The sequence below is a fragment of the Peromyscus californicus genome, unplaced genomic scaffold, assembly GCF_007827085.1.
Source record: "Peromyscus californicus insignis strain IS unplaced genomic scaffold, ASM782708v3 Scaffold_7__1_contigs__length_154581171, whole genome shotgun sequence".
In the NCBI taxonomy this organism is placed as follows: Eukaryota; Metazoa; Chordata; class Mammalia; order Rodentia; family Cricetidae; genus Peromyscus; species Peromyscus californicus.
In genome coordinates this window covers 19,551,464-19,575,788 of record NW_026294595.1, presented here as the reverse complement: position 1 = coordinate 19,575,788, position 24,325 = coordinate 19,551,464, and the positions used below count along the sequence as shown (strand labels likewise).

The following is a 24,325-nucleotide window of genomic DNA, read 5'->3' as shown; positions in this document are numbered from 1 at the left end:
TTTATGTGGTTTGAGTATCAGGGTGATTGTGGTCTCAAAAAATGAATTAAGCAATGTTCCTTCTGTTTCTATTTTGTGAGAAAATTTGAGAAGTATTGGCATTAACTCTACTTTGAAAGTATGGTAGAATTCTGCAACAAATCAATCAATCAATCAATCAATCAATCAATCAATCTTGTCTGTAACTGAAGTTTTCTGGTCCTGCCAGGCTCCCACAGTCTCACAGCTGCTCAGACCCAAATAAACACATGCAGGTTAACATTTTTAAACTATGGCCACATCAGGATTCTTCTTATCTAGTTCTTATATCTTAAATTAACCAATTTATATAAATCTATACTTCGCCACGTGGCTTGTGGTTTACCAGTATCTTTACATCTTGCTTCTCATGGCGGCAGCTGGCATAGTCTCTTCCACACTCTTTTCTTCTCCCCTATCTCTCTGTTAGAATGTCCTGCCTCACCTTACACTACCTCACCATTGGCCAAACAGCATTATTTATCAACCAATCAGAGCAACATATTTTCACAGCATAAAGAAAGACATTCCCACCACTTGTCCATGGTTCTACTTAGATTAGGGGATGTTTAATAATTGATTCTCCTTTACTAGAGGTTATAGGTGTGTTTAAATTACTTACATGTTCTTGATTTAACTTTGGTAGGTGGTATCTATCAAGAAAATTATCCATTTCTTTTAGATATTATAATTTGGTTGGGTACAAATTTTTGAAGTATGACGTAGTGATTCTTTGGATTTTCTTGATGGCTATTGTTATGTCCTCTTTTTCATTTCTGATCTTATTAATTTGCATATCTCGATGTGTCTTTTAGTTTGGATAAGGGTCAGCCTATCTTTTTAATTTTCTCAAAGAACCAATTCTTTGTTTCATTGATTCTTTGTATTGTTCTCTTTCTTTCTATTTTATTGATTTCAGCCTTCAGTTTGATAATTTTTTGCCTTCTATTCCCTTTGGGTGTGCTTACTTCTTTTTTTCTAGAGCCTTCAAGTGAGATGTGCTGTCAAGTTGGTAGTATGAGATCATTCCAGTTTTTTGTATAGACATTTATTGCTATGGGCTTTTTTTTTCTTAGCACCACTTTCATCGTGTTCCATAAGAATAGTTATGCTGTATGTTCATTTACATTGGATTCCTGTAGAAAGTCTTTATTTTCTTTATTTCTTTCTTGACTCATTTTTCATTCAGTAGAAATTTTTTCAGATTCCATGGGTTTGTAGCTTTCTGTTGTTTCTGTTGTTGATTATCAGCTTTAATCTGTGGTAGCCTCACAGGATACAGGGAATTATTTCAATTTTCTTATACCTGTGGAGACTTGCTTTGTTCCAAGTATGTGGTCACTTTGGGAGAAAGTTTCTTTTCTTTTTCTTTCTTTCTTTCTTTCTTTTTTTTTTTTTTTTTTTTTGGTTTTTAGAGACAGGGTTTCTCTGTGTAGCTTTGCGCCTTTCCTGGATCTCACTCTGTAGACCAGGCTGGCCTCGAACTCACAAAGATCTGCCTGGCTCTGCCTCCTGAGTGCTGGGATTAAAGGCCTGCACCACCACTGCCCAGCTTGGGAGAAAGTTTCTTAAAGTACTGAGAAGAAGGTATATTCTTTTGTGTTTGGGTGAAATGGTTTCTAAATATCTGTTGTCTCCATTTGGTTTATACCATCTGTAAAGTCCAGTATTTCTATTAGTTTTTGTTTTGATGATCTGTCCACTGGTGAAAGAGGGGTGTTATAGTCTGCCACTGTCTGTGCATGAGGATAAAATATGTGATTTAAGCTGTGATAATGTTTCTTTTATAAACTTGGGTGCACATATGTGTTTGGGGAATAGATTTTAAGAATGGAAATGTCATCTTGGCGGATTTTTCTTTTGATGATTATGTGGTATCCTTCCCTATCCCTTTTGATTAGTTTTGGTTTAAAGTCTATTTTGTTAAGTATTAAAATGGCTACATTTTATTTTTTTATATATTTATTTTATTTGCTTTTGAGGTCCATTTTTATTAGGATATCTTTTTTCTAACTCTTTCCCTGAAGCTATCTTGAGGTATGATTCTTGGATGCAACAGAAGGATAAATCCTCTTCTGTTAGTCTGTGTCTTTTTAGTTGGGGGGAGGGAAATTGAGACCTTTGATATTGAGAGATATCAATAACCAAGAATTTTTCTTCCTGTTAATTGTTTTATGCTGTTGGTCATGGTTGGGGTGGAAGTGACGGTGATGAAGTATGTGTTTGTGTTTACTTCTCTTCTTTTGATTTTGGTGGTGTGAGATTATTTATTCCCTGTGTTTTCATGGATGTAGGTAACCTCCTTAGTTCGGAATTTTCCTTCTAGCACCTTCTGTAGGCCTGAGTTTGTAGATAGATACTGTTTAAATTTGACTTTATCATGGAATATCTTGTTTTCTCCCTCTATGGTATTTGAAAGTTTTACTGGGTAGTGTAGTAGTGGCACCTGTGGTCTCTTAGAGTCTGCAGCATGTTTGTCCAGCCCCTTTTGCTTTTTAAAGTCTCCTTTGAGAAGTCATGTATAATTCTAAAAGGTCTCCCTTTACATGTTACTTGGTGTTTTTTTCTTTTTTGCTTTTAGTATTACTTCTTCATTTTGTATGTTTAGCATTTTGATTATTATGTACTAGGGAAATTTCTTTTCTTGTCCAATCTATTTGGTGTTGTGCAAGCTTCTTATACATTTTTACACATCTCTTTCTTTGGTTAGGAAAATTTTCTTGTATGGTCTTGTTGAAAATATTTTGTGGGTCTTTGAGCTGGGATTCTTTTCTTACTTCTACTTGTATTATTCTTAGGTTTGGTCTTTTCATAGTATTCCAGATTATCTGTATGTTTTGTGCAACAAATTCTTCTAGATTTAACATTTTCTTTGTCATATGTGTGCATTTCTTCTATTGTATCTTCAACACCTGAGACTCTCTCTTCCATGTTGACTTCTCTGTAGTTTGACCATAATCTGTTTATTTCTGTCTCCTCTTGTATTCTGTTGATAAAATTCGACTCTGTTATGGTTTGAATTCCTAAATTTTCATTTCTAGAATTCCCTCAGTTTGTATTTTCTATTGATTCTGTTTTCATTCTCAGGTCTTGAACAATTTTATTAATTTCCTTTCATTCTTTGTGTTTTCTTGGATTTTTTAAGGGATTTATTTAATTTCCTCTTTAAGGAATTCTATCACCTTCAAACATGTGTTTATAAGTTCTTTTTCTTGTGCTTCAGCTATATTAGAATATAAGGGCCTCCTTTGTTAGGATAACTCAGATATTTAGAGATATATTGACCTGGTTGTTATTGATTTGTTTTATGTTAGTGTTTATGCATTTGGTATAGGGATATAGGTTTAGGTGCTGATTTCTGGATTTGTATTTGTTGTTAGGGCATTTTTTCTCTTGGTTTAAGTTTCCTCTTTGTATTTTCAGAGTACGATGGCTCTGTTGTCTCCTAGGAAATTTCCTTTGGAACAGATAGTTTTGCCCACTGGGGGTTCCAGGTAAAATGTGTTTCTGGGTATTGAGAGCTAACACTAAGAAATGGAGATAGACTATGGGTTCATAGGAGGAAAAAGAGCAGAGTGTTTGACTATAATCTGTTTATTTCTGTCTCCCTGAAAAGGGGTCAGACAGTGAAGAGAGGTCACCATAGAGGGTCTGCTATAGTGCTAGGTATGAGACTGTGGGTTTGGACTCAGAGGACAAGGAGAATATAGACAAAATCCTAAATGGCCTTATTAAATAAGAAACACAGAGTCAAATACAGAGTTAAAAGCCCAAGAGATCAGAGCACTAGCAAATAGCCTTTAGCTTACCACTCGCTGCCGTCCTTCCCTTGAGAAGGTCTCTTGCTGACCTTCTCCTGTGTGACCTGTCTTTTTATTGCCTTTCTGTTTTACCTTCTCATTGGCTCTAAGCCCAACCACATGATTTCCTCATCACTGCCTGTCTATACAGTCCTCCAGGTCTCTATGGTTGGTACTAGAATTAAAGGTTCAGGTCACTGCTTGACTGTGTCCTTGACCACACAGAGACTCTGCCTGCCCTGTGATCAGATTAAGGGCACAAGCCACTACTGCTGGACTTCTGCTAAATGGCTTGCTTTTAGCTCTAATCCCTGGGCAACTTTATTTTCTAACATACAAATAAAATCACATTTCAGCACACACACACACACAAAAATATCACCGTAGGAGAACATGGAAAGAACTACAGAAAATCTACTTGCTTCATTGGCCAGAGTGGTCTGTGGGTTAGCGTGGAGTGCCTGCAGGAATTAGGTGCTGGGATAAAGCAGCAAGTAGAGAGAGGGAGAATAAACAGGAAGGTTTGTGGGATCCACAGGAGATGTGAGCAGAGTGGGAAGAAAGGCTGTACAGGTGTTCTTCTGCAAAGATAGGGATGAAACTGGAGGAGTGGATTTGGAGGGAGTGGGGAAGGTCTTCAGTTTGCTAACCTGTTTCCTTGGCCTGCTTAACTGGCTTGTTCACAAGGTATGCCTGCTGGTATTGGAAGCTGGAACACTGGGATGAGTTTGGGGAAGGTTGGAAGAGAGGATCTTTGTAATTTCTCGAGGATAGGCTCAGAGAGAAAAGGGAGACAATAGGAGGTGTTCTGCTACAGATTTGTGGTCAGACTGGGGGAACTGGGACTGGAGGAACAGAAAGAGAGGTGGAGATCTGCAGTCAGCCCATCTGATTTCTGATTCCCTGGCAGAAGTGGCCTTTGAGTTAGCAGTAAGTCCCTGATGGGGTCGGGAGCTGGAATAAAGAAATGATTGAGGAGCAGGAGGTCAGGAGGGAAAGATCTGTGGGATCCACAGTAGATGAGGCAAGAAAAGATAGTTTTAAGAATCTACACTCTTTCTACTGGGAAGACTGAAATAAATTGGATAAATGTACTGTGTGTAATGAGAACACTGTTTGCTAACAAGGAAGTCTATCATTCTCATCATTGCTCTGCAGAAAATTGTTAATGAATGAATCTATACTTGTTCCAAGTCAATATAGCTTCTGTATTAAGAGAATATTTATGTGTCTTGCAGACAGAGTAATACAGTGTGATAGACAATATGGTTAGCAGCCAGAATCAACAGGCAGCAGGAGGGCTAAGCTTCCTCTTGGGTCTTGTTCTTTCAACAGAAGTGAAAGCAGTAACCACAAGTTCTCTACTTTCCACAGTCAGTTGTGCTTCTGGTTTCAAATACTATGGCTTAATCAAGTTGTGTTTCTCGAATGTCATACTGGCTTACAGCTATTGAGAGAAAAAGACCAGATATTGAAAAGGAAGCAAACAAAAAAATAGAAAAAAAAGGCAATCTACAAATTAAGTAATTCAACTGTCAATGATTGAGTAGTGTCCATAATGTCGTGGGAGTAAAGCAATTAATAGTGGGAACATTGTTCCTAAAATAGCTTTTTAACTCCTTCAGAGACTGTTTAAACTGTCAGCATTTATTTCCTTATTTATATGAAATCTTAACTAGATTTTATTTTATTCTCAATATCAAAGCCACCACAATCCTCTCAAGAAATTACTCTGATGTTTAAAGTCATATACTTAAATACCACAACTGTCCTCACATATATTATCACTGCCCCATGAAATTTCATCATAAAGACTTTTAATGTTATGTGTTTTTTAGATACAAACTTGAAAGGAATGGTCCCTGAACAATAATCAGAAATTAAAACAATTGGGAAGCTTTTTCTGTTCAAATTCTATTTGAAAACAGTTTAATCATTGCCCATTTCATTATTTAGCATGAAAGCAAAGAGATATCATCCCTTTGTACCCCTAAGATTATTTAAGACAATGAGCACAGATTCTTCAGCCTTGAAAGTAGCTAAACAAAACAAATATGGTTCCCATAAAACTTCATCTGTTGAACAGTTTGAATACTGGATTTGCTCCACAGGTTATAGCTTGCCTGCCTTTCACTGAAAGCACACGTAGTAGATTATATTCTAAACAACAAATTGTTTTGCATAACTCTATCCTTATATTTCATAGACTATCACACTTACAAGGCAAAGGCAAAGTACCATGCAGAGGAGGAAAGGCTGAGAATAGAAAGAGGTAAACTTTTAACATAAGTAAGACTTTTAACATATCCTCTGTCCCTCCTTTGCAATATGTCTTATATATGTGTACATAGGCATATTCTTCCCTTTTTAGGGATTTATTTATGTTGTGTGTTTGAGTATTTTGATTTCATATACATCCATGCACCACATGTGGGTAAATACATGGAAGTAAGAATAGGACCTAATATATCCTAAAATTGGAGGTTGTGAACCTCCATATTGATGTTAGGAACTGAATCTGTCTTCTGGAAGAATAGTAAATGGTCTTAATATCAAGACATGTGTCTTGGTTAGAGTTTGTATTGCTGTAATGAATAATCATGGCAAAAAAGAAAGTTGGGAAGGAAAGCATTTATTTGACCTACACTTCAGCATTGCTGTTCATCACTGAAGAAAGTCAGGACAGGAACTCAAACAGGGCAGGATCCCAGAGGCAGGAGCTGAAGCAGAAGTCATGGAGGGGAGCTGCTTACTGGCTTGCTTCCTATGGCTTGCTCAGCCTGCTTTCATGTAGAACCCAGGACCAACAGCCCAGGGATGGCACCACCCACAGTGGGCTGGGCCCTCCCCCATTGATCACTAAATGAAAAAATGCCTTACAGCTGGATCTCAAAGAGGCATTTTCTCAGCTGAGGCTCCTTCCTCTAATGACTCTAGCTTGTGTCAAGTTGACACACAAAATTGCACAGTACAACATCCCCCTATCTCATCAAGCATAGTCTTCTGCAAATAGCATCATCCTTAAAGATGAAGTTAGAAAATACCTTTCCTCCAATTTTTTTTTGTAGTGAACATTTTCCTAAAACAAGATAGGCAAATTTGTGGGAGCCCATTTTCAGTTTCCTCATGTCTTTACCCAGCAGGTCCATATAGAGAGAATGATTAGGACCACGGGCCTGAGTGCAGGTGTCTGAGATGGTCTGCACTTGGCTGTGCTGGAGGGAGGTCTTTTGCTCCATCCCTTGGCATCTCTATAAATACCCTGGGGCAGAGACAGTCAGGGCCGTTGGAAAAGGTTCCAGGCCCTCTCGAGGCTATCCTTTATTTTCTATCTGTTTATCTCCAATATAAATCCTTCTATCTAATATTTCCTGCTGCTCGCACTCAAGAAAACTCTGGGGACCTGTGAGGTTGGTGGGTAAATGCCCCACACAAATTTGTAAGACAATATTTAAATTTCAAGTGGAAAATATATGGGTACAATTTATGTTAATAATTAATATTTTATATATACCTGTGAAGTTGATAAATTTCAGCAATGATTGGAAAGTTGGATTTCTCAGTCATTTATAAAGTGAATTCTGCAGATTAGTGCACTCCAGTCACGTTTTGTTTATTTATTAGCTTATCACCTCTACTCTATTGAGATTCTGTGTGAAATATTTATGGTAGAGTTATTTTTAATATGAATTTTATATGAAGTAGCCCAATATTTTCTATAGATTTAATATCAATATTCTTTTAACTGTCTAGGGGAATAGTTTTTTTAAAGTGGATTGCAAGTTTTGTCTCATGTTTTTGAGTGTGATTATGTCTATGTGTTAACATAAAAGCAATGTGTTTGTATATGGGCATCTACACATTCCTTTCAATACTTTCCTATTCAACCCTTTTAACTGATACAAACAATAAATGTATCTAAGTTTGAAATCTTTATCTTATTTCCCCTTAGTATTAAATGGTCTTGATAAGCACATCACACATTATATTAAGTGAACCTCCCTTGCTCACTGTATTTGAGGGTTTAGAAGGCACTTGTTTTGCTTTAAAATAAAGTATCAAACCTGTGTCCTGAAATCATGTGAAGGTGATCAGGAGAAAAAGGAGGTAAAAGGAATATGGCAAGAAGACCAGCAAATGCACAAGACCTTGTCCTTGTATCAGTCACCAAGGCCCACTGAATAGGTGAATATGCGTCAGTTAGTTTACAAGAGTCTTTATTGCTAGTTCATGGTGTCATAAATCAGGTTGCACTCAACTAGAAATGGGTCACACATTACACAGAAAAGCTAGACCCCACCCAGTACAGACCAAGGACGAGCACAGGCATCCCAGGATCTGAGAGCAAAATCGAGAGACAGAGACAGAGAGAGAACATTCTTAGGGAAAAACTAAGCTCCCCTGAGGTACAAACAAGCTAAGTCTTTATCTGTTGATAAGTAAGGTGAGGCGACTATTTGCTGTGGACTGGCTTCTGTGATGGTGAAAAGTATCTAGAAAGTAAGTCTTGAACAACTGCCTTCCATTGGTGAAGGAATATTTAATACATAATGGTTAATCGAAAATCTAGAAAAAAAGCAGGCCCAGGCAGAATGATATGTGACACACAGAGTGCAAGAAGGTAGGTGCTCAGGCAGCATAGTGCTTTATTCTTTCCAAAGTAGCGAACAATGGATAGCAAGCTAGGGTGTAAAAACCATTAAACCAATAAACGATAACTCTCCAGACTGGACTCAAATTTTAAATTATTCATCATATTTCCAACCCTATACTCTCTTTCCTCTGAGAATAAGGAAGACTTTAGCATACTTACTAGGCCCACGAATAATATATATATATATATATATATATATATATATATATATATATATATATATTATGTATATGTATGTATACATAATTGCAATTCCTCTCTGTTCTTCTAGAGTTGCTAGTCTTCCAACTGCAAATATTTAGTCACAGCGGATTCATTTAAATATTGAGATAAATTCTACCATCAGTTGCTACATTTCCTCCAGGGCTGTATATTTATTTATTTATCTACTAGATTTCCCAAATTGTATGCTTGGTTTAAATAGCTTCAGGGTAAAAAAATACAGTAAAATTCCATTAGTTAAAAATATAATAACCAGCATCAGCAACATGGAAACACAAGAGTAAAAGAGCATGAGCATGCCCATAAACACATAGCCATAACCAGAGCACTCCACTGAGACAAGCACAGCACAAAGATGGACTGTGCCAAGCCCTGAAGCTGAGGAAGCCGAGACTCAGGGGAGTCACAGAGTTTGGAACTAATGTTAGAGCCGCCGCTGTGGGCTCTTCTGAGGGATGCTGCTCTTTCCACAGAGGAGAATCAGCAACTGTTAACAGAATCTGATTGTATTTGGCAAGAGAGTTAAAATGAATAAAACTCCAAACTCTGCCTAAAGCAAAGGAACTCAGGAATACCGAAATGGCTGAGAATAGGTGTGGGCTCTTTTCAGGTTGTTTTAATGATGTGGGAAGAGAAAGCAGAGGAGGAATGAAAAATGCAAATGTTTGCGTGTATTTGTGTTTACTAAGACAAGTGATTCAGTATAAACCAGTGTTCAAGAAGATGAAATAGATGTACAAATGTGTGTATCTTGATTCTACACAAGTTTCTTCCTATCTATTGTGTAAATATTCCTAAAGTTATCTACATGGAATGCCTATCCAATCAACAGAATCGAAATGAGTATCTTTGTATTATTCCCTCTTTCCTTTCAGCTTAAATGTCAACATTTAGCATGACATAAATGATTTTCTAGGTCTGGGCCCAGCCCACCTGTTTCTTTTTCCTCTCACTTCTGCTTGAACACTCCACACAGTTTTACTAATTGTGCTAGCTTTGCTTAAAAAAATAAATCTTTGAACCCCACTGATGTAGGTCAGTGGTAGACTGATTCTTAGCATGTGAGAATGTGTTCAATCTTGTGTACCTGAAGAAAGAAAGACCAAAGGAAAGAATCTTCCCTCCCACTTCCTTTTCCCTCTGGCTGATTTTTAAACAGGATTCAGAACTCCTGTTTTGTGTCTGTCATAAGAATGGCTCATGTGAGACCTCTAAGGCTAGGCTGGTTTTTATCTGTCCTCGCAGCGCTTGCTCCTGCCACGAGCATTTATGATGTGGCTTGGCAACTGCACATTTATCTGGGTGTCCACCACCCTGTGAAATGAGTCCAGAAGCAGAAGCCGTGCTTGCTATTTGGATCTGGACAGTCCAACAACTGGTATTATCTGACTCTGATTCAAACCTCCAACTATCCATTTTTCCAAACAGTAGCCAGAGAAAATTCACCATGTGAACTAAATTATGGTACCATTACTCCAGTGTTTCAAAATCGCCAATACTGATATCACTGAATTTATCTTGCCATGTTCATTAATAAAGCCCACAAGAGTCTATCCTTAACCATTCAGATCTAACTTCACTCACCAACTCCTACTACTTTGTGCTTCAAATTAACTCTTGCTTTAAGATCTTTCCTGTTCCTATTCTTTCTGCTTAAACTTTTTTTTCCCTTAAAGTTTTCATAGCTTTCCCCCATCATTTTAGATTTGGCTCCTATGACTCATTTTGTAACTAAACTCTTAACTAGTGTTTTATAATCAAGTCAGTCTTTTCTGGCAATAATGAGTGATAATTGTAATATATTTCCGGTTGGTTACTACCCTTTGGACAGAATTGATGGAAATGGTCGAATCCAAATCTGTGCAGTAAAGTATATTCCCTTCAGGGATGATGTGGGCCTTCTAGAGTATTGCTTTTTTCCTTCCTACTTGGTGGCTTAAATGAACACTGATGAAACAGCTACACACAAATTACATAATGGTTGAGAGGGAAGGGCTCTATTCAAGACTTTTCCAACTTAGTACAGAGAATTGGTACCTGTGTTTTAGCACAGCATAATGGATCTATGTCATTCCAACCTGCCATCAATAACATTATCGGAATTCATTCATTTTACTCATCACATTTGTTACTTTTACATATATGTATTTTCCTTTGTATACAATAATTTATTATATTCCTACATATTTCCTTCTCTCCTGATATGTAGGCCATGGGCATCACTACCTACAGTTTCTGATGCCTTAGATATTTCTATATTTTTTTGCTGGCTGGCCACCAGCTGAGGGAGTAACCCTAGGAAAGCTAAACTGTCTGAGGCAATATAGAGTTTACAGATCTTTTCATTAAAAACTAACTTCTCCCATGACCTTATAGAAGAGTAAGATAAATGTTAAATTTTATTAGAAAAAACAGACTGAATTTTAGTAACAAATATAAAAAGGAAATGAGTTTTCATATTCTTCTTGATTTCTGTATGAACCAATTTCATTTTATCTTTGAGCCTCTTCATAACCAAAGCCCTTCTAGAATGGTGTCTTCAAAATGGTATGGTGATAAAGAGGGCAGAGAAGTCACTGCTGCAGATATTATCACTGATACTTATAATCTACGTGCCTTTTTGAAAAATTAATGTTTTGTGTTTTTCTAAGAACTGTCATTTAGTCAATTATTTCTTTTGTTTAACAAAGTAAAATGAAGCAGATGAATGATTCATTTCCATACAGGGCTTTATCCAGCCCGCCATAGTTACTGTGCAGTATAGAGTTGGGACTCCGTAATGGAGCATGGGAGACATAATGGGTAGGAGTAAAACAAATGTTGAAAAACGTGGAAAGTATTATCTTTTCTTGAGAGTCAAAAGTGCTGAGTAGCTTATAGGTTGAGGGGAGCATTTGATACTTAATGACATAAAATATTACATATAAGTCCAATTTCATAAAATTGTAATACTTAACCATGAGATTTCTTAATAGAAGATACAGTTTATTTTGGCTGTTTTGTTTTTCATAGAAATTCAGTCTCTCATAAAGCCAAAGACAACAATAGGTAAAGTGTATACAAGAAGGTAGTGGATGCTGGGAAGAATAATGAGACATAGAGCAGGAGTCACACATGAAAAATGTATGTCCGAGCATACTTAAGGGAACTATTCTGCCATGCTAGGTTGACTCTCCATGCTACACTGAATTTACCATTCCTAAGTTTGTAAATGACTATAATTTAATTGTTTGTAGTAGCCTTTAGATGTTACAATAGCCTACAGAGTTAAGATTAGTAAAGTTACAAAAAAGTAGGAAAAAATCTATAGAGGAAATCCCATCTGTGTTTAAATGTGGAGACTGGAATTCCTGTTCTGTACTACCTTGACTATTGTCCTTGCTTTAACAGACACTTTTCTTGCCTCTGCACTGTTAACATTTACTCCTCCAGCAATTCTTTGGAAGCCACACCAAGCCTCCCCTAGTCTTAATTAATTCACCTGAAAATTCTTAAATAAAACAAAAAAACCTTACCCATTTATACCACAAGGGGAAGCAACAGCAAACACTATAGTTAAAATACTTGTTTACAAACATCAAATGTGGTCCTCACAGTAGCACTTCCAGGTGGGCAAAAGGACATCTCAAGGTACCGGTAGTTGCTTTAGTGACATCAGAATTTTGGTCTTAAGTGAGTCTATTACTAAAATCCTCACTTTAGATCATTAACAAGCCAAGAAATTAAGTAGGTGAGTAATTGTCAGCACAGGCAAATTAAATGATCTTTGCAGATATGCAATTAATTCATTACATTAAAACTTTAGTCGCAAATACATGTGCATATATTTATTTTAGAACAGTGCTGGGGAATATTGGTTAATATACTCATGATATTAACTATTTTGAAACTTTAAAAAATTAATTATACTTACATTGTTCAGTTGTTATAGTATAAGATATGTCTATGTCCTGATGTTTATATTCCCTTATTCTTTGTAATACTTAATTTACATTTTATCAACAGGCTCGACAGTAGTGTATCTGGGTATTATAGGCACTACTTTCAGTAACAGAATTTGAACACATACTATGTTATTAAATTCACCCCTAAAATTTTCTGTTGTGATTGTAGAAATGAAATCTTGCATCTTGGAGCTGTTTTCCTTATTGTGTATGTTTCTTTGCTTTCAAATTCTCGGTTACTATTTTCTAAAGGTTTTCTTAGTCACAAAGTGCTTATTATTTCATTGGCTGTTTTTTTTTTTCCTTGGTAATTTGAAAGAAGTTACTCCAGGAATGTCAAAAATCAAGCAAAGTCTTCTCAATAGAAGATTTTGTTTACATGACTTGGAGAAAGTGCTTCAAAGACAGTACCTGAAGGTACTAATTAAGACAACAGTCAGACATCCACACAATCTCTTTACTCATTTAGCTAAACCTTTAGGAAATCTGCCAGAGACAGCAAATATTATTTTCTCTTAATTATTAATGTTTGTAAAGTAGATTTGAAATGCTTGAGCATTTCATAGCTGTTACAGTAAAATATATAATTTCTCCAGTATAATAATATTACCCAAAGAGATTATTGTTTAAAACATGACAGTAAAATCACAATTTCTCTCCTATCTTGCCCCGTTTTCTCCTTCTTCGTTTAAAATTAAGACGTTCCCTCTCCGGCTGGCTGCACTGGGAATGAATTTCAGTGCCGCCCTGATGGAAACTGCATCCCGGATCTGTGGCGCTGTGATGGAGAAAAGGATTGTGAAGATGGTAGTGACGAAAAGGGCTGCAACGGCACCATCCGGCTGTGTGACCACAAAACCAAGTTTTCCTGCAGGAGTACAGGTGAGCACCGGGAACATCCAGGGAGCAGAATCCTTCAGCGCAGGCTCCATCTGTAGCTCATCTCTGAAAAGCATTCTTCGTCTTGGGTAGATAAGCTCACATTATCTCCGTCATGCTAGTAAGGTGTCTGTCAGAAGCATTATGGGTCAGACACCATCCTATCCATGTTTTCTTTATGAACTCATGGAGGAGACAGAAGTATTTAACTTGCTAAGAATTACGGAGACTGAATAGCAGAATTAAAACCTGACATCAGTGTATTTAGGTTCAGAATCTGTAATTGAATCTCAGGGTCAAAGAGGCATGTGCTAGCCCACACTCAGTAATTCTGTAGATAAAATCCTCCCCAAATGCCGGTTGGGAGAGTGGGAAACACATGTTAATTTACATCTGCTTTCCTAGATTTCATTGCCATTGCTTGGCTCCTGCTAAGTGTTTGCCATTTGCATCTGATTATTTTAAGATAAGCCAAGTCATTGGCTATACCGTTATTTTCCATGAAGGTGTCTTTATGACATTTCCAGTTTTTCTTACTTACAGAGAGTTCCTCTGGAGATCCCACTGACTTATTTCTCTTTCCATGCCAGATGGTGAGATAAAGTTAAGGAAAGAATGAATGCATTATATTTTATTTAGCTGTGAAATCAACCATTGAAATAATTTCCGATAGGTTTCATAATATCATTTCCTGTGGGTTTCACAATATATTCTTGAGCCACCCTAGAATTTCTCTCTATTGCTTGTGGGTGGCTCAACCATGAACTTTCAGCTTTCCTCTTTTTTTTTTTTTTCTGTATTCCAAGCAAGAAAGGGAGTAGAACAGCTGTCTGCGAACAGAATGGGAAGGTTGTGGCTGATGGCCTTTGGAAGACAATGAGCCTTGTGTTTCTTCCCCAGGCATGCCACATTTATCACACTGAAACACTGAAATCAAAAGAAATATTTGCTTTATCACAGTTGTATAAAAATAGATTCTCCTATGGCCTATTCCTGTTGAAGATGCCGTGATTCCCAACTAGTAACTCTCCAAACAATATTTCTTTATATATTATTTTTTTATTTTTATGTTTTTGAGAATTTCTTATATGAGTACTGGATTTATATAATCCCCTCAACTCTCTTTCCAATCTGTCTTATGATCTTCAACTCCAACCATTTCAAATTAATGACCTCTTTATTCTTTAATTGTTACCATTGTTAATTGTGTCTCTTAATGTGTATAACCTATATAAATACAACCTGCTGGGTCTACATATTGTTACTCACACATATATACTTTTAGGACTGAGCATTTGGTACAGGATAATCAATTAGGGACTTTGGCCCTGAATCTCCCATTCTTAGCACTCATTAATTACCTGTAGCTCTTCATCTAGGGAAGGGGCAGTGTGAAATTTCCTCCATCCACATTGGAATATCAAGTGGTGTTGCCATTATACTGGTTTTGTTTAGGCAGCCATATTGTTAAGATTTTATAGGTCCAGCCCGCACAAAGGATATGTGGCCCAAACAAAGCCTGTAGTTTGGACGTGGTCCTGGCAGATTATAATCAGGCTAGCTGATGAGTTTGGGTATATACACAGGATTTGCAATAGAGACAAAACCCAAGGATTGAGATCCAACAATATTTTTCATAATTTTGTGATCCTTTAACTGTTAATGTTAAAAAAACTGATTTGATGAATATTGGTTAGAAGAAAATAGATTTTTAGGTTCAGAAATTATTTTTGGAGTATTCAAAAATTTACAGATGACTTTTTATCAAATATATGAATGAAGGTCTTCTTAAACAACTTTTATTCAACAAACTAATTCTGGTGCTAAAGAGCCAATTTCTAGACTCAGATCAATTAACATAATTCAAAGCAATCTCATGGCTGACATATGGTCATAGTAGTCTTTCATATGCATAGGAATTAGACACTGGAAAATGTGTGAAAGCCAGACATAAACTGATGTGGAGTAACCCAAAGTTTAAATTAGTTGAGTGTGCTATTTAAATTTAGAAAACTTAGATGTGACTCATAAGTTAAGCTGTTATTTCTCCATAAAGAATGATAAAGGTGAGCATCATAAATAATAGTAATAGCAGCTCAGAAAAGGAGGAATGGCTGAGCAAAGTGTGGCCAATGGCTTAACAGTGAAGTTGGCTATGAGGTCTAAGATTCTATAGATCAGTACATTAACTAATACAACCAAATGTGCACTTCCAAGTAGCTGATAGAGAGAATGTTAAATTTCCCCAACTCAAAATAATTATTAGGTTTGTAGTATTGAATATGCCACTTAGTATAATCTGCACATTAAGAATTGTATACATGTATTAAAATAGAGTGCTATATTCCCTAAATACATATAATTCTTGTGCATCTATTTTAAAAATTGTTAATAATTTGTGAAAGAGCATCATCCAGACCAGTGCTGGCCTTGCAAGTATGAAGACCTGACTTAGAGTCTGGGAACCCATGGAAAAAATTATAAATGTGGTGGCACACAATTGCAATCCAGTACTGAGGAGATAGAGATGGGCAGGTACCTGCCTTGCCTTGCTTACATGGTGAGTTACAAGTCAGTGAGAGACAATGCCTTCTTTAAAAGATAGATTTGGGCTGAGAAATGACATCTAAGGTTATTTGACTTATACACACACTCATACACACACACACGCTGCAATTTATTTAAAAAGAGCTAAATAGCAGTGTAAATTTTTAGCTACAAAGTCAGTAAAAATGGTTTTAAGTTACATAAACAGAAAATGGACATAAAAATATAAATAATAAATGAGGCAACTAGGAAAACTGAATCGAAAGTTTCATTGTACTGTGTCTGATGCTCCAGTGCAGCAGTCAGTGAAGTCTGCAATTAGCATGTACAAACAGCTTCCTATGGTTATAATTTAATTAAAAACTCAAATATAAGGAAGATGGCAGGCAATTATCAAAACACTGCATTTGTAGTGCCGCTATTATGAGATTTGGATTTTGTCTTTAATATGTTTACATTAAAGATGTTTATAGCCAGTTTGTCCAAGGGCATCAAAATTTAATGTGTAAAGGCAGGGTTGTAAAGCAGAATGATGCCTCCTTTTGAGAAAGCAGTGAAGGAGGTGATAATTTACCCACCCTGTGCCTAAAACATAATCTGTCCCTTAGATGCAACAGAACAAAGTGTATTAAGATTTGGAATTCATAAGGCACAGCTCCACATTAATATTGACTATATAGACCTTTATGAACATTAGTGACACTAAAATGAATTACACACACACACACACACACACACACACACACACACACACACAGACTTAAAGTATGCATACAATTATTGTTCTTTTGAATTTTCTATTTATTTACTTAAATTATTGGTTTTACAAATTAAAAGACCTCAATGAACTTTTCAAATTGTTCACTTCAGAGTTCATTGTTATTTTTAAAAATGTCTGAAATGTCAGAACATTTAAAATTTCTAAGGTAATAAATTTATATTTGTTGATTATAATGGGCTCTGTCTACATAAATTGCCGCCAATTAGTTTTTAAATGTATATCCACTAAGAGCTTTTAGTTCTAAGAACAAAGTGAGAGGAAAAACTGAACTAAAATATAATGCAACCATCAATATTTCAGAGCATCTTATCTCAGAGGACCAGTGTCCTGTCACCTCAGGTCTCTCAAACCAGAACCTGTTAATAGCACTAATTCTATAAATATCAAATTGGGTGGGGAGGGGGAAATCCAAATCTTCATCATGTGGAAAAGCCATTCTTCAGGTTGGAAACAAGATTTAAATCCCAAAGTGATTTCAAGATTGTGGATGAAAAATGCTCCCCAGGTGGGAAAAGAATGTGAAATTGACTCTGCCTTCTGGTTTTGAGGAGGTTACATTAAAAAAAAATTAAAATGATGTGTACCATGTACAAAGATATTCAGTACAGTTTATTTGTTTTCCAGGAAAAATATGGAAGCACTGGATTTCCTATCAGTAGGGGAGCTACTAGATAATTACAGTGCAGTCACAAAGTGAATTTTTGTTATTCTTTATCACATTAGAGGAAAAAAAATGATGTGTCTCAGTTAAGGTTTCTATTGTTGTGAGGAGACACTATGATAAACACTTAGGAAGGAAGACATTTAATGGAGTGGCTTATAGTTCAGAGGTTCAGTCCACTGTCATCATGGTGGCACATGGCAAAGGGCAGGTGGACATGATACTGGAGAGGTAACTGAGAGTTCTTAATCTTGACTCACAGGCAAAAGAAAGTGATCTGTCTCACTGGGTGTGGCTTGAGCGTATATGAGACCTCAAAGCCTGCCTCTAGAGTGACACACTTCCTCCAATAAGACCATACCTACTCCAACAAGGCCACACCTCCTAAAATGCCACTCCCAATGAGTTTATGGGGGCTAATTACATTCAGATTACCACAACCAGCAACACTTGTTTGCTTCTAAAAGGACAAAGAAGTCAGAGATGGGTAAATACTGACTTATTAAAAGATGAAACATGTCAGCAGTAATCTAGAATGTCAAATACTGAGCTGGCTCAAGCTGGATGCTTGACCAGGTTACATATGCAAACTAGTAGAAGAGGACATATTCTCAGCTCTTATAAAGCTATCGCATGTGAAGCTGGGGACTGAGGCCAGGCTCACTACTTGAAGCCAGAAACTAGAAAGGCAATCTGCATACTTTTGAAAGGAAAACTGGTATCTACATATGTGTGTAGTTTTACACACATACACATACACACACACACACACACACTCTTGTTTACAGCACTTGCTAGCTGCTGCCTGGGCTAGTGACCTCTCTGAAATTACGTATTAAAAAAAAAATGGAAAAACAAGATCATGGCAGGTCAAGGAACATGACTTGTTTTCTAATTAGAAGTAATAAAAATATAACAATGTCTGGGGATAAAATCCTACAAAAAGCAAACATGCATTTCTGAATAGAGAATGCTGGAAATTGGGGATGGGGTGAAGTACAAGCAGTGACATTTAAAGATGGACATATGTGAACAGATGGAAAAAAGCACAAAGCTCTCATCTTAAAGACTTCCAGGCACGAGAAAAGCTCTGTCTATGAAAATGAATCTATAAAACTGGACATAACAGAACCTGTTATTCATGATTAAATAAAAATTAAATATAAAAATTAAGTAAAATAAATATGTAAGTTTTCTCATAGTGAAAATAACATAGAAAATAATAGCCCTAAAATGAATAATACACACATGCACACAAACACACAGATACATGAATACACACACATACACACACACACACACACACACACACACACACACACACACACACACACACACACACACACACACATACAGGCATACCCATGAACCCATACACACATGCTCAGACACATACGTACACACCCATGACAAGCAAAGTAATTTCTAAAAGAAATGTGAAGAATAAGAATGTCTTGATCAATTTAGTATACTATAATTAATTACTATAAGGTGGGTAGCTTAAACAACATTCATTCCCAGAGGAATGATTTCCTTTTTGTGGCAACATCACCAGTCTGTATATAGTAGGCTTCTTGATGTATAGGGACTCCACTCTCATGATTTAATTACCTTCCCCAAACCTCATTTCCAGAACTCACACACTAAGGACTAGGATTTTACTATGAATTTTGCAGAAACAGGAAACATTAATTTCATGGCACCCTTAATAAGAAAACTGAAATGTAAAATTTTAGTGGGATAGCATACCATTTGCATCATTTGGGTGATAATTAATATGCTTAGTAACAGAAACATAAGTGTATGGGGGGGTGCATACATATGGTGCTAGAGTGTTTAAATGTGATTTTTTAAATTCAGCCACAATTTCACCTCAAATAATTTATCATATATATAAATGTTTATGCATTTGAAGAGTGAAATAAACAAATATATTATCTTATATTCATTAAAGGAGAATCATACTTTTGATAAGCTTATGTCGCTTCATTTGTGAAGACCCATATGCCCTTTGGCAAACTCATAAAAATAAATTGACCATATGTTTCAAAGACATCTTTCAAATTAAAAATAATGAAAATTTACATAAAATATTCCTTAGATGTAATCTTAAATTAGACATTAGCATCAAACACTTTAAAAAACATGTATGTGATGGTTATTCTTGATAGTCAACTTGACTAAGAATTTCTGAAGAGATTAGTAATGCACACTTCTAGAATACACACTTCTAGGTGTGTGTGTGTGTGTAGATATTCTCTTAGAAGATTCACTATGTGTGTAGCTGAAGAAGACTTGAGAAAAGGGTAAGAACACCATTCTTAGGCTGGAGAAGGAAGGGGTTGGGTGGAATAAAGAAGGAAAGAAAATATCATTTAGCAGAGGCATCCTACCTCTCAGTTTCCTGTCCACCTCTGAGAGGAGATGGGTAGTCTCTGTCACAGCTTCCCATGACTGTGCATTCTGCCTCATTATCTGGCTAACATCAATGCTGTCATGGGTGACAGACTGAAACCTCTAAGAATATGAGATAATATACATAATTACTCCCTTTAAGGTAGTTATACTCTCAGGTATTTTGGCCAGAGCACTGAGAGAACACAGTAACTTGTATAATGGATTTTTAAACTCAAATACTTCCAATCAATAAATAAATCATAGTAGGTGTATTTAAAGTTTTATAATTAAGTTAAATAGGAATGACTTTCCAGTAAAACTTCTATAATGAATTTAAAGATAGGTTGTTTTTATATAGCAGCAAATTTGGGCAGACATAATGGAGTTCACACATCCCCTCTGCTACCTTCCCCTGCCCAGGTTCACTCACCATCAATATCCTGCAAGAGAACAGTGCATTTATTACAGTATTTAATATGCAGCAATAAGTCACACTTCACCAAGGCCCTGTGTTCCAGCAGCATTTGCTGTTGGTATTGTACATTGATGAGCATTAGAAAGTGTATTATTATGTGCATTCATATTAATATGCAGAATCCTCCATTCCCCACTTGTTCATCCTTATCTCCCCCTTTGCCTTGGAAACTGTTAATGTTCTAACTGTCTTACCAGTTCCAGAATGTCACATATCTGTACTCACACAGTGCAGTGACTTTTCATATTTCCTTCGTTCACTTAGAAGTATGACCTTAAATGTCTCCCATATCTTTCCATAGCCTATTCACTCCTTTCTTTTTGCACTGAAAAACAATCCACTTTCTGGTTGTACCAATGTGTAATTTTTAAAATTTTATCATCTACTGATGAATGCCTTGAAACAAACATTTATTAAAGCTTATGCATGGGCTTTTATGAGGATTTCTAAGAAACTGCCAGTTAGAAACTTAAACTCTCCTAAGGGGAAGGTGTAGCTGAAGTTTTCCTGGTCCTGCCTGGCCCACGATCGGACAGATCTTTCTCACCTGCCAGTCCCGCAGCCACGCAGACCCAAGCAAACACACAGAGACTTATATTAGTTGTAAGCTGTATGGCCATGGTTCAGGCTTCTTGCTATTTAGTTCTTATATCTTAAGTTAACCCATTTGCATAAATGTATACCTTGCCACGTGGCTCATGGCTTACCAGTATCTGTCATGGTGGCAGCTGGCAGCATATCCTGACTCAGCTTTCCATCTCCCAGAATTCTCCTCTCTCCTTATCCCACCTACACTATACTTCCTGCCTGGCTACTGGCCAATCAGTGTTTTATTTATCAATCAATCAAAGCAACACATTCACAGCATCCCCAGTACTTCCCCTTTTCTTTTTTTTTGTCAAAAGAGGAGGTTTTAACTTTAACATAGTAAAATTACATATAGCAGAACATTTATCAAGCAAGATAAATTACAGTTACAATATCTAGTCTATTTATAATATGTAGTCTATTTGTATTTGGCAAAATTAAAGAAGATATCCTATCTATCCCATATTTGTGACTCTAAGTTTTCATATTTAACTTATCTTTTATCATGACTAACAAAATTATAACTATCTAGTCTTCAACTACATCAAAGACCTCAGAAGGATATAATATTACCTGAGAAATGAGAGAAGGATGTAAGCAACTTTCAGGAGTCTTGGGAGAGTAGACAGAGACAGCTGCAGCCTGGACAGTCACCTAATGTTCCTTTGTAAAGTTGGTGCATCTGTCTTCAGCTCCTAGGCCTAGAGTCTCTCAGTCACTTCTCTGTGTCCTGTAGAATGTATGGCAGTTTCCTCTGTGAAGCAGGAACCTGAAGGACCATTTTGCCAAGCAAAGTCCAGTGGTCACCTTCCTATTGGTCCTGCATGTCCATTCGATCAAACAGTCCAGGCAAGAACAGTTTCTTGCCCAAATGTCTACTTTTGCCAAGAAGAAGATAAACTCCATATAGAGTGTCTTCAGTGCCCATCCTCCTCTCCGAAGTAAATCAGTACTGCCAAGAGCAGACATGTCTCACTGTCCAGAAAGTCTAAATTTTTAAAACATTTTAAATGCCATATTCTCCAGTTCTTTGAAGTATTTGAAGACTACCTACCTAATTGAATTATATCTATGTATATGTAGAAAATGCAACATAACTATAAGTTTGACTATCATAGAAGACTAATTATTAATCTATGTGTTTAAATTATCCATTACAATTTAATGAGTTACATAAACATAATACCTCCAACAAGAGTAGAAATATATATACAATATAACAAAATTAACTTTAAAATTGTATCAATAAACTAAAATCCATAGCAATGTAAAACATTTCAAATAAGTTGTTGTTCTTTAAAAGTAGGTTCATTAATATACCCTTCCATCCTATCATATTATATCAGGAAGGGGGAGAGGGCAGGGATGCAAACATTGTAATATCACATAAGGTAGAAGTTTTTTTTTCAGTAACAGAACTCATGACTATTCAATGCCATCATTGTGTCCCTGTGACTACACGTTGAGAATGACAAAGGATATGACAATTGGCAAAACACTTTTAAGTGAGAAAAAATTGAAATATTATTTTTATAACAAAGATTATTTCTTGAAGACTTAAAAAAAACCTTGTCACATTTTTGTCTCTCTCCAGAGGGAATGAGAGCTATGGCCAAAGCATGATTTAGGTGTCAATTTTTAAAGCATCTTCTTTTGATTAACTGCCTTTCCAGCGATTGTTATAAATTGATGTTAAGTCATATTCCTTCACACTAGATACCATTAAAATACACAACATACATTTTCCTGTCAGGTCTCAAAGTCAGGATAAGAATTATGTATAAAGTGATCCTTAGCAAAAAGATATATATATATATAACTAAGCCAGCTGATGAGCTTGGGGCTCTCCTTAACTGGCATCCAGCTCCGTGCTGAGTAGGCATGTCCTAACAATTCACTATGAGTTCCTCTGAGTCACAAAGCCTTGTTCTTGTCTCAGTTTGAATTGTTTTGTTTCCTGCCCTAGTGCTAGATCAGCAAATGCAATGTGAAAAGCAAGTTCAATCTGGAGTTTTAGACCTAAAAGGATCTTCCTTTTCTATAACCAGCCAATGGAATACTTTCATTTATTTCTCACACGAATAACATGGGGAGTTTTTCATTATCTATGTGTCACAAAACTAATGAAATACTTTGTGTGTTCCTTTTCATGAGCATTGTACATTTTGCTGTTGATTTTTCTCTGTGAAAATTGTAACTCTTTGCCTGTGTGTTTATTCTGTCTAAGGTTAACCTGCTGTGGGATGTTGCTCTGTAAGCTGTGAATATGTGTTGCTCTGATTGGTTGATAAATAAAATGCTAATTGGCCAGTAGCCAGACAGGAAGTATAGGTGGTGCAAGCAGATGAGTAATAAGCCTGAGCTAGTGGCCGAGCAGTTATAATTAATATAAGCTTCTAGGTGATTATTTTATAAGTGGGCCATAGGATTACAGTGGCCTGTTGGGACTGGAGAAACTTTCTGACTACATTAACCTTGTCCTCTTTTTTTTGTTTTGTTTGTTATTGTTTTAAGGATACTTACAATGTGATTCTATGAGACAGTGTGTATAGGAAATTTTATCATCTTTGTTTCTTGTTCTTCATTTTCTTTCTCCATACTAATTATCATCCCCTTCTTAAACTCATGTTGTCCAACAACCAACCAAAAAGCAGTCTTTTAACTTTATTCCTCCCTGTCTTCCACGTTCCCTTGTGTTGTGTACCTTCATGTCTTGAGTTCTGTGTATCCCTTCATGCCTTGCATTCTGCCATTGGTGCAAATTTCTCTCTGAGTCATCAGAAGTAATTCTTCCATTCAAAGTGATCTGTTTTGAGACCATCTCTGTACTTTATTAACCGAATGACATCATATGATGTACTAAACATTTGCTCCAGGCTCCTGACACATAAAATAGAAATGATGAAACTAACAACTTAGCAAATGCACACTGACTGGAACGCAGCCTGCCCAGAGCTTCTCTGTGGACACTTCAGCCTGTCCTCTCACTGCAGTGCTTGACCACAGGTCAGGTCTCTTCCAATGTGTTTTCCTCACCTTGTCTCTTTTTCCCACCTAAGCATTTAAATCTCTTGCCTTCTATTTTCATTTTTCCTTGTCCTTTCCTGTTGATCCTTTTTGTTTTATTTTTAAAATATCTATTGAGGATATCTAATGTGGGTTAGGCATTACATATAATTGTGTTTGTTCAGAGCCTTGTAAAGCTCTATGCTGAAGTTCAGCCCCAACTTGGAACTCATATTCTCAGTACTTTGTTCAACAGCCCACTTTCTTTCTTTTGTTTTTTTTTCATTTTTTTCTTTATTAAGACATTTTCTACTCTACATACCACCACAGATCTCATCTTCTCCCTCCTCCCA

General features: G+C 36.4%; 1 protein-coding gene across 5 annotated transcripts in view; it reads left to right on the top strand.

The window, feature by feature from the left end:
* The window catches only part of Lrp1b (LDL receptor related protein 1B), a 1,950,932-nt gene that overhangs the window by 1,190,817 nt on the left and 735,790 nt on the right, over nt 1-24,325 (top strand). For all 5 annotated transcript variants that reach the window (XM_052726598.1, XM_052726596.1, XM_052726595.1 and 2 more), the window contains one exon: nt 13,338-13,520. In XM_052726598.1, coding sequence (XP_052582558.1) covers nt 13,338-13,520 — 183 coding nt within the window. The remainder of the gene's footprint in view (nt 1-13,337; nt 13,521-24,325) is intronic.